At 33.4% G+C, this 11,663-nt stretch overlaps 1 protein-coding gene across 1 annotated transcript; it reads left to right on the forward strand.

Annotated features, from left to right (window-relative positions):
• The first annotated feature begins 787 nt into the window (after positions 1–787).
• On the forward strand, positions 788–8,542 carry LOC143201428 (ubiquitin-conjugating enzyme E2 Q2). Its single transcript, XM_076412488.1, has 5 exons — positions 788–1,092; positions 1,979–2,193; positions 2,303–2,534; positions 5,520–6,039; positions 7,700–8,542. Exons 1-5 carry the CDS (start codon positions 931–933, stop codon positions 7,729–7,731), a joined length of 1,161 nt encoding a protein of 386 aa, XP_076268603.1. The 5' UTR covers positions 788–930; the 3' UTR covers positions 7,732–8,542.
• Positions 8,543–11,663: the final 3,121 nt, after the last annotated feature.

An 11,663-nucleotide genomic window follows, 5' to 3' on the forward strand; every position in this document is an offset into this window, starting at 1 on the left:
ATTATAAAGATATACTAATATATTTAAATATTTGATTGATTTTAAGCGCGCCCAAGAAACAAAAAATTAAAACTCACAACAGCAACATCTATGAACCTTTTATAACATTTTGAACTCTATATTGCAGATTTCTATTATAATTTATGTCAAATAATTTATTAAATCAATTTATTATCCACAATTTAATTTAACAAAATCAAACAGCTAGCATTAATATAAAGCTATAAATATATAATATAAACTTAATATACAATGTATACAATTATTAGTGAAGTCTTTCTAATTATTAATACTTAAACATTGGAAAAATTATTTTAAATCCCAATTAAAATATTTATAAAGTTGACTGTTACCAACGTCATTGATAAATGTTATTCCTGATATTTTCTAGAATTTCACTATTTTATTATTACATTGAAAACAATTGGTACATCATCATTTCCCCAAAAAATTCCGAGAATGCAGAAAAGTCACAAGAACCACCGTTCTTGTTTTGTTAGGGTACCCCCTATAACCTTGTCTGACGAATTTCACCGAACTTTATCGATCGTTTCTTTTCTGATTGACGTAAAGTTGTCACGTTGACCAAAAAATAAGTATTTAAACGGATTTTATAATGAAACGCGTCCGTCTAATGTTTTTATATAAATATTAAGTAAAGCATATAGTAATAAGAATGATATTTGTTTAAATCATCAAGGTCATATGTTAAACTTTTAAAAATGTATGCGTCAATAGAGTTACTAAGACTACGAAAGTGTCACTAATATAATTATTTGGCTAACAGTGGCAACAGTGTATAATCTGGTTCGCAGTGGAAATTGAAGGGTAGCCATTTTGCCCGTGTTGGGAGTGTAGGGAAGAAAAGTTGTTTATTTCAGTGCGTTCGCTGATTAAAAAGCCGTCAAAATTGGTAGTTTGTGAACCCCTATGGCTTGTTTAAATGCGTTAAAGCAGGAGATTCGGACTTTAGAGCAAATATTTGGCAAAAACCATGATAGATTTCAGATTGTATCCGCGAGTGTCGACGAGCTGAGCTGTAGATTTATAGGAAAAAATGGAAAAAAATACGCCATTCACGCAAACATAACGGTAAGTCTATCTCAGATATGACACCTTAAAGGCCCCATTGAGTCCCCCGCACGTTCCAAGCTCTAACAAAGGACCCGAAAGAATCTTTTGGCACATTTTGACATTTAACATATGTAACCACACGTCCGAGCACGGAACAGCTGAGTAGTTGTCAAATTCTTGTTTATTATTGATAATTTTAGAAAGTAGGCTACGGGTTTATTTATTTAGGGCACACAGGAACCATGCAGGAGGTACACCTTTTGATCTTTCCTCAATCATATTATCGGGATGAGGGTAATTAACAATTTCAGCCATTTTGTTAGCTACATAAGTAACGGAATATAATTCGTAGTTGGACTATCGATAAGGGAAGTTATTTTTAGCTGACGGCCATCAAGAACCATTTATTGTCTATTATTCCTTTGTTGGTACAATCGGAGATAAGCCAAACAAACTTTAAATTAAATGTTTCTTAATTTGTTTAGTACTGACCTTATTTTTCCGTGGTATCATCCTAGTTCCTGTACCATTTTTTTTGGTGGAAAATCGCTTAATTAACATTTCGTATATTAAATTATATTGTATTCAACTTACGTTCCTAAAAAAATGTATCGATATAAAGAATGCGTTTTTTAATACTTGATTCATTTCATTTGTTTGTAGACAATTGTTTTTTTTTCTGAGAAAACAACAATTTATTTAAATAGTTCCAACTGTGGTTAGAGAGCATAAACAGTGTTATAAATTTTTCTTTAATGAAAAATATGTTACAATATTTGTAGTTGGCGTATTTAATATATGACAACACTTCCAAATTTTTCTATCATATCGATTTGAGTCAGAAAATATTTTCTACTTGAGGTATTCACAATTAACTAATATATGTATTCTTTAATTATTCTAGGAAACATACCCGTCAGTACCGCCAGTATGGTTTGCCGACTCGGAAGAGACAAGTATAACAAACGCAGTACAAATTTTAAGCAACACTGAGGGCCTGGATAACCATGTTCTTCACCAAGTGATAATCCTCCTAAAGGAACTATGTAGACTGCACGCGGTATCTGAACCTCCTGACTTGGATAGGCTTCGGATACCTGACCCACATACTTCAGATAGGTAAGTATGTTAACATATTAAACAACCTTGTAATTAATAATTACTGTATCACTTTGAATTATGGTATATATTTGTTAAGTGAAGTGGTTTTTTTTTTTATCCGTTTTAGAATTAGTAATAGTGGATTAGAGCCAATGGAAGATGAAGGTCTAGATAGTGATGCTGATGCACAAGACTCTGACCTACCTGTGGATGAAGATAGCGATGATGCTGACGACGAAGATCTTGGTATGGACATGGAGGAAGGACCGACTGGCCGACCTAAAGCAGACGAAATGGGTGTAGAACACTTAGCAACATTAGAAAGGTTAAGACAGAATCAGCGACAAGACTACCTGAAGGTAAGGGTTGTGATGCTCATATTTTAAGAGTATATACTTGTATTACTGTGTAGTATAATAAAAAATATGTGTGTACTATAAAATTATATTATGTTATATCTTTATGGGAGATTCTTCTTAGCAAACTTAATGGTGTAACATGTTTTTAGGACAAAATGATATTATTTAATTTTAATATATATAATTATTAAAGGTTTCGTCACAGAGCAGTAAAGATTTAACTTTGTAAAAAATTTTGGGGAAATTTTTCGCAACGCCCAACATCGGAATGTCGCTACTTTTTATTTATTACTTGTTTTAATATGCTAAGAGCCTCGATGGTATATGATTGGTTCACTTCGTTTCTATGGTGCGCTTATTGTTCATTTGTTCTCTGCGCCATTTTCAGGGTACCTTTGGTAGGGAACAGTGTGTTTAGCTTTTTGTAAGGTTTAGTGATTAAATTATTAGTTTATTAGTATATATAAGTCGGTAGTACAATAAGTAAAATGCATTCTCGATCTAGGAACGCACATTTGATTGAATGTTGAATTTGAAAACATTGAACATTGTAAAAGTACCCGGCGATCTTTAAAAAATGGATTGATAACATAGAAATCTTAGACTGACTGGGTTAAACATGGATCAATTTTTTGATCGTTACCGCGAGTGTCACAGACGTTTTAGTGATAAATTTAAACTTCTCGTTCACAAACGGGTCTTAGGATAGGTGCTTATCCAAAGCCTCGATGGTATATGATTGGTTCACTTCGTTTCTACGGTGCGCTTATTATTAATTTGTTCTCTGCGCCATTTTCAGGGTACCTTAGGTAGGGAACAGTGTGTTTAGCTTTTTGTAAGGTTTAGTGATTAAATTATTAGTTTATTAGTATATATAAGTCGGTAGTACAATAAGTAAAATGCATTCTCGATCTAGGAACGCACATTTGATTGAATGTTGAATTTGAAAACATTGAACATTGTAAAAGTACCCGGCGATCTTTAAAAAATGGATTGATAACATAGAAATCTTAGACTGGCTGGGTTAAACATGGATCAATTTTTTGATCGTTACCGCGACTGTCACAGACGTTTTAGTGATAAATTTAAACTTCTTGCTTACACTTCACAAACGGGTCTTAGGATAGGTGCTTATCCAAAGCCTCGATGGTATATGATTGGTTCACTTCGTTTCTACGGTGCGCTTATTATTAATTTGTTCTCTGCGCCATTTTCAGGGTACCTTAGGTAGGGAACAGTGTGTTTAGCTTTTTGTAAGGTTTAGTGATTAAATTATTAGTTTATTAGTATATATAAGTCGGTAGTACAATAAGTAAAATGTATTCTCGATCTAGGAACGCACAACACGTGCCCAGTTGAATTTGAAAACATTGAACATTGTAAAAGTGCCCGGCGATCTTTAAAAAATGGATTGATAACATAGAAATCTTAGACTGGCTGGGTTAAACATGGATCAATTTTTTGATCGTTACCGCGAGTGTCACAGACATTTTAGTGATAAATTTAAACTTCTTGCTTACACTTCACAAACGGGTCTTAGGATAGATGCTTATCCAACATTTTTTTACCTGCTACGTACCTAGTACTTATGAACAATTAAGTGGTGTTGAAAATACTAACGTGATTTAAAGCCCAGAATATGAAGAATAGAATGGAGATGGATCAAAATCAAAATTTCATAAAAGGTAAATTGAAGGAGTCAATCACGTTTCTGTTTATAATTGTCACCATTAATTTCTAAACTATCTTACTATATTTGTAGTGTCTATTTCCATCGTTTCAATCCTACAACGAGGATGTTCGAAGCAAGTGCCGTCAACATTTGAATGAACTTCAGAAAGTAATGGTAAATTTATATTAATTCATCCAGTATCCACCATTCTACTTATTCCTACCGTTAATTTCTAAGTTCCATTTTCCTATTCCCTGTTTCTGATTTCCCGTTTTCATGTTTCCAGAATTTCAACCAGGATGTTCAAAGTATATGCCGTCTATGTCTGTACAAATTCCAAATAAGGTAATAATATATTGAATTAATTAAATAATTGGTAACTAAGAGATATTTTTTTCAGATTCTTGCAACTAACGGTCATTTAAAGATGTATGTTTGGTTCATCTTGTTAAACATTTGAAACCAAAGGGGGATTAACTGTAAGTTAGTTCAATGCTAGAAGAATTTGGGTGCAAAGCAATTTAATATCTAAATAGTGCAAAATGTTATTGCCCAAGTAAGAACAAATTTATTAAAGTGTCATCAATTAAAAATGTAATAACTACTTTGAGGAGATTCATTTCTTTAAAGAAAAAAAATAAATATATACGATTAAGGCTACTTAATATCAAGATAGTTTGGAAAATTTTCTTGGATCTATTAGAGCTCACAGATTCAGGAAAACAGAATTTTAACAGGGATAGACTGAAAGTTTGCTTTCAGTACAAGAACACAAAAGGACAGAACTCTAATAGACTTATTAAATTGATAGCACTAAACAAATATGAGAAAGGGAAAAGATTGAAGAGATAATTTTAATTTGTCATACACCAAAGTTTTTTGTTTATAATTTTATAAATTATTTGTAGATATATTTACTTTAATGTTTCATTGAATTTTATTGAATAAATTTATTTCAGAAATTAAATTGTTTTTTATTTAAATTTCATTCGTCAATGTGCCCAACTCAATCAAAAAGCCACTCAAATTTTTGGCCAATCAAATTACTTAAATGGCCGATTATTAATCCCCATCTGGATATTGGACCTAGCGAAACTTTTTTCCAGAGTTTTCTCTAGTTATATCAGTTTTTCCAGAAATAATTTCTAATTAAAAAGTAGTTTTGCAACCTCAATTTAGAGATGAATAGTGTAATTTCTATTTCTCCTAGACTTTACCCTCAATATCCTTTTGAAATTTGGTGTCTTTTTGGGTATTTTTAGGATGACATGAAGAGTCATATTGAATGTCTTATATATGTACTTGTTTTGCAGGGTTCTGTATCAGGATCTGTTCAGGCAACAGACAGACTGATGAAAGAGCTTCGCGACATATACAGGTCAGAATCGTTCAAGAACAAGATGTACCAAATCGAGCTGGTCAACGATTCTCTATACGAGTGGAACGTCCGTCTGATGTCGGTTGATCCGGACAGTCCACTCTCGCACGACCTCCAACTGCTCAAGGAGAAAGAAGGCAAGGACGCAATCCTGCTGAACATGCTATTCAAAGACACCTACCCGTTTGAGCCGCCTTTCGTTAGAGTCGTTTATCCGATAATTTCAGGCGGATATGTTCTAGTCGGGGGCGCCATCTGCATGGAATTGTTGACAAAACAGGGTTGGAGTAGTGCCTACACGGTGGAGGCGGTTATAATGCAGATCTCGGCCACTCTGGTCAAGGGTAAAGCCCGAATCCAGTTTGGACCGCCTAAGGTCTGCTCGCAAGGACAGTATAGTTTGGCCCGTGCTCAACAGAGTTTCAAAAGTTTGGTGCAGATACACGAAAAGAATGGTAAGTTGTTTTTCCCTCAAACTTATTTGAACTATCTCAGGTTTCACATCGGGTTGTTCGATAAATTGTGCTATTCGATAAGAAAATTACGATTTTATGATTTGAAATAAATTTAATGATTAAATAATTAATTAAAATTAATTTCATTTCAAATATAAATTGATGAAATGAAAAAAAAAATGCAAAAACAAAACAGTTAGACGTCTAATACAACCTCATTGATATTCGCTATCGCTTGTGTGAGAAATGGTTACTTTACTTTTAAGAAGTGTTATTTAATTGCGTAATCTTAAAATAAAGACATATCAATTGGTCCAAGTTGGACTTCCTTCTCGAAACTACATAACCCAAACATTTTCTATGGGATGTGCTACCGGTTCTGTGGTGATCATTCTAGTACATCAACTAGTCACTTGTTTGTTTCCATGCAGTACAAAAATAACTCAGTTTCGTATGAATATGTTTTTCGTTGTAAACCATTTTTGAGAAAATGGCAATAAAGCATTTTGATATATTTTAATCATTTTGATAGTTCAAAAGGTGCCAAATGAAATGTTTTGGGATGATTTTTAGTCTCTTTTACACGTTTTTATAATCCAAAATAGGAACTAGTAAAAAAATACACGTTCAAAACCCTTTAACCTCTATGGTTTGCTGGCCACGCTTTTGTCAAACGAACTGTACCTTCCAAAAAAATTGATACTAACCTCTTATTATTATCAACCAAAATGTTACTCATCTTTTTTAAAACCATTAATATTCCAGTATTTTCAATATTCCCGAGATTTGATTTGATTTTATAATAGGTTAGTGTTTAGCTAAGTTATTTTAGAGGAGTAACAACATATTTTTTCTAGATTAAAATAATTATTCGTCAAAATCAAAATTAAAAGCACCTTTCATATTAACATTAAAGTCTAGTCATCTACAAAGAATTAAATTTACGCAATACTATACAACATTGACAGTAATAACGTAAAATCTTTTAATATCTAAGACTCAGCGAACCCAGAACCACCCAGAATTTTCTCGGTGAAGCCGTAATATCTGTTGGGTATGAGATTCATCAAGCCTTCAATTGAATGTTCGGTAATAAGAACTCAAAAACAACGTGTCTAGACTATTTCGAAAACAATTGATTAAATTGTTGTAGGTCATTTCAAGATATTTTCTTCTAAAGCCACATCTATTATCATTTAATTATCACAACCCACTGAGGTTGTGTTTTTTATAGATATCTTTTTAAGTTTGCTGCCTTTCAACTACTATTTTTATTTGTTTCTTCAGTGACACTGGAGAACAGTGATTCGTGAGGAGATTCTGAATTCGAATCATTACCAATCTTAATAACATCCAAAATCTCTGTTTTAGCATCGCCACGCGAATTCATAACTTCAAGGTACGACGCCTGGTGTGAATAAAATTGGGGGCGATTTTTTTGTTTAGACTAATAGTGTTCTGCAAGTTTTTATCTATTTACAAATGATTATTAATGGAATTAAGTGGAATTCGATATTTTAAAATAACTAGGTTTCTTTTAAATCGCTTCCTTCTTAAAAGATGGAACGAAGTTTTTCGCCCATCTCTTATTACAGACAAAAGTTATCGAACAGCCTCGATCATTGAATTTTCTGATAAATTGTTTGTTTTTGTTTTGTAGGATGGTTCACTCCTCCGAAAGAAGACGGTTAAATCGTTCAGCTAATTAATCCCTATATTACGATTCAGAAAAACGCTTCAGCCCCAACACAACAGTCGGTTTTGGTTTCAGCCCACTCTGGAAACAAAAATTTTCCAAAACATTACAAAACAAAATATTATGTATTAGTGCCTACCAAGTTCTACGTTTTATTTTTCAACTTATTCAACAGCCGACTCTCAAAATAAAGATTACTAATAAATGGTTTATCGTTTACTTTGACTGTTTCTCGTGCCAGTGCGGTAATACAAAATAAAATTAACATGAATTAATTGACGAGCGATCGCCCAATTGATTTAACCGTTACGTAACTAGAGAGACTGTTCGTATCCATGTGCAATCGACAGGATTGGAGGTTGTTTTACTTTTGTCCGATCAAGGCCGGCAGAGGGGGGGCGTGCGCGTGTTACCCTCCGCTAGCCGATCGTTTCATTTAACTCTTCCATTTTCCGCATATTGTTATCTAGTTTAGGTTACACTTAAACCATAGGGTACTACTACTGTCCATTTGTTACTGTGTAAGATATATTTTTAATGATAGGAATGAGAAATGTGGCTCTTAGTTGATGTCCGAACATAACACACTTTTTACTCATTACGATTGGGGGGCGAGCGGCTCGGCGCCCCGTCCGGTTCGCGGCGTCCGCAGCCCACCGTCGTTTTATGTTCGTTTACGCGACGATCGACCTTGTACATAACGAACCGTATCATGTATTCTTTTCACTGTAATCTCCCACATCCTTAAACAATTTGTGAGTATGTGCTTTTTTTTAGTTCGTAAGATCAATAAACGAGTATGATTTAGTTCGTGTTTTATTTCATAACTTTAGATTATCTTTAAATTTAGATAATCTTAGATTTATATTCGGAGGGAAGGAATAGTTCCACCAATATTATTAGACAGGCAATTAGAATTCATCAGATGTAAGCAATTACAATAAAAACATTTCCCATTGTTTTAACGTGAAAACTCCAAATGACTTGAAACGGCAGCAGATGATCTTCATTGATGCGTATAATACAGGATGATAATTCTGAAAATTCCGATATTAAAGTAACACAATTGAATATAAAAATACTATACATTAAATAAAATATAGGAGACTATAAGACTCGAAAATTTTTATTAATAGAAAAAATATATAACGATAAGGCAAAAATTAGTTCAATTCTCCAAAGTAGTTTTAAAGATATGGTGGATGCGCAACAACTAACTGCAGAGTGGCTCTACGGCAAATGAGTATGCTAAAAACGTACATGTTAGTTGTGTATAGATCTTCCAAGCCAAGTGTTGCGACCCAAATTTCTTATGAATGGTTGGGACAGCCATGTAAAATGTAAATGACGCTAATTGTAGAATTCTTTCGGTTCTATTGTTAGAGAGTCTAATTTATTAGACCTTTTAATTGAAGTTTTTAATACATATGACATGGAAAAGAATTATGACCTGATAAAAAACATAACGTTCGCAGTATATTGAACTTCAAGTAAATATATACAGGCCAAAAGATACCAAGTAAACAGAACAGACGTGTTTAACAAGGATGATTCCCATCGACTCGTTGTCAAGTGTTCAAGATAACGAGGGTTTAAGTACCGAGGCTAAACGAAACCTGTCGGATGTTAGACCTGGAAGAAGACTATGGCGTCTAACCATAAATATCAAGAAGACCCGAAATCGTGGAATTATTGGGAATTCCTTAAGACTCTGAAACGCACATGTTTTATTAGCGTGAGAGGTTCCTAGCTGGAAGAGTGTTTCCCACCCAGATATTCTCAGCGAATCGAGGTACAGAAAAACACTGCATCCACAACAAGAACAGAGTCTGACAGTAATTTGCATGAATATGGAGGGAAAGAGTTGGAAAATGAAAAGAATAAAATATTGCTGAGAGGAAAGTATTGAATTGTTTGGAGGAGAAAGTATTGAATTGAATGAAGAAGAAAGAATTGATTATTGTATTGATTGAAGTATTATTGAAAGCATAGAATTCCTGTCTACATTAGCAAATCTACACTTTTCGTTAATAGTAAGTACATGCGATTTGAATCATAATCATTTTCCCATGACGTATTAATTATATATATATATATATATATATATATATATATATATATATATATTCTTTATTATCAATTAAACAACTCGTCTTAGTGTATTAATTTACTCAAGGAAGAGCAAAAAATAGATTGTATTTAATTTACAACCTTATTTTCTCTCCCGCATCTCAACACCGAGTCTTTTAAATATGGCGAATGCGAAAATAACGTTTTTACCAACGACATAATATTTCGCTGGTTATTTATATTAACAGAAGCAACTGGTGAGGACACCATATCAATATAGAAACTCTATAGCTACCAGACACACCAAATATATTAACGTTAATCCTGTCTAGTTTTTTCATTTTAAATATCAGCAAGAACATTTATAAAAAAATGACTTATAGAACAAAGCAACTAAAGACTGAGTAGAATTAATCACACTAGCTTCGGCATTGAGTATGTGTTTACAGAGCTATGTTTAAATAGAATTTATAAGTAAAGGTAATGTTTAGCTTTTTATTATTTGAAAAAACAGGTCAGGCTATTTATATTTCAGTAATTTCTGATTATACCATCACATTGATTAATGGCAAAGTTGGGCATTAATTAGATGTAGGTCCGTAACAATGGCAATATTTGAGATTCTTATTATCTATTGCAACAATAGTGTTCAAAGTATAAGATCTTATCCACTGCTTAGTGCATTTTTATGCTCTTATGTCTAATGACCCATTATTTGGCTTAAAAGACATCAACCGTTTATAGAAAAAGTATGTGAATTGTTCGCAGCCTTCCACCCAAAGTTTAAATTAATGTGACTACAAAGGTATAATAGCTGGAAAGTTTTAAAAATCAATAAGCTTATGGAAGTAAAAGTTAAATATATCGTGAAGTGAGAAAAATAATAAAGTAAAAAGGTTGTTATTAAAAGAGGACAAGAACTCGGTCTGAAGGAAGATTAATCTAGGTAACAAATGTCTCAAAAACAAAGTCTACAATTTCGAAATACTTGTGAAAACTTAGCTGAACTGACAATGAAGAGAATATTTTACGAATGCTGGCTTTCCTGGTGAACCAATTTTAATAAACCCCTTTGTTAAATGCAATTATTACTCCTCCATCTCGTGCTGCTGTAGAACGTTTTTTTTGCGGTATAAGCAATCATAGCTGTAAGATTGTGGTCGTTAATATTATGAGTATAGTATGCTACCTATTTTAGAGCTAAATGCTTATTTTTTAATTTAGCTATTTGTTTTTGTAGTATCAATAATGTATATCAGTCCAAAAGTAATGTTTTGGATGGTTAACGTTTAATATAATTAACCGTACCCACCTATGGTTAATGGTGAAGAAAAAAAAACGAGTTACGATACGAAAAAATGTATTTTACGTCTTCAAGATTACACATATACATTGTGGATAGTATCGATGAAAATTGTATGTAATATTGTAACACACTACAATAGTCTTATATTCATAGACGAAGCGATCCACGTAAGTTGCCACGCACATCATCAGTGTATAAAAAATATATCGAACCAACTAAAACTAACGCGTATGATTCTAGAGTGGATATTCACATGGGGGCCGGGTAATAATGGGTTCGGGAGGGTGAGGGATGGTGATGGTTCGTTCGCAGCCCCGGCGGTACGCCGCCCCCAGCGCCTTCGGAAATTTCCCTTAACTGCTGCATCTAGAGAGACAAAAGGCACAAAGTTTTATTTACTGATATTTTCTAAGGTTCGAAGGGGGCGGGACGCACCGGGTCCACTACTCTGGTAAATCTTTGTTCGTTTTTTTTCTTCTTTTTCCTTTCGTGATTTTATACACCTTTGAGATCAGCTTTTTCTGGATGGGCGGGAGAGCGCGCGCGCCTCCG

This window comes from Rhynchophorus ferrugineus, unplaced genomic scaffold (genome assembly GCF_030347505.1).
Source record: "Rhynchophorus ferrugineus isolate W39M unplaced genomic scaffold, kcgeb_rfMv2 rfM1, whole genome shotgun sequence".
NCBI classification, from domain to species: domain Eukaryota; kingdom Metazoa; phylum Arthropoda; class Insecta; order Coleoptera; family Curculionidae; genus Rhynchophorus; species Rhynchophorus ferrugineus.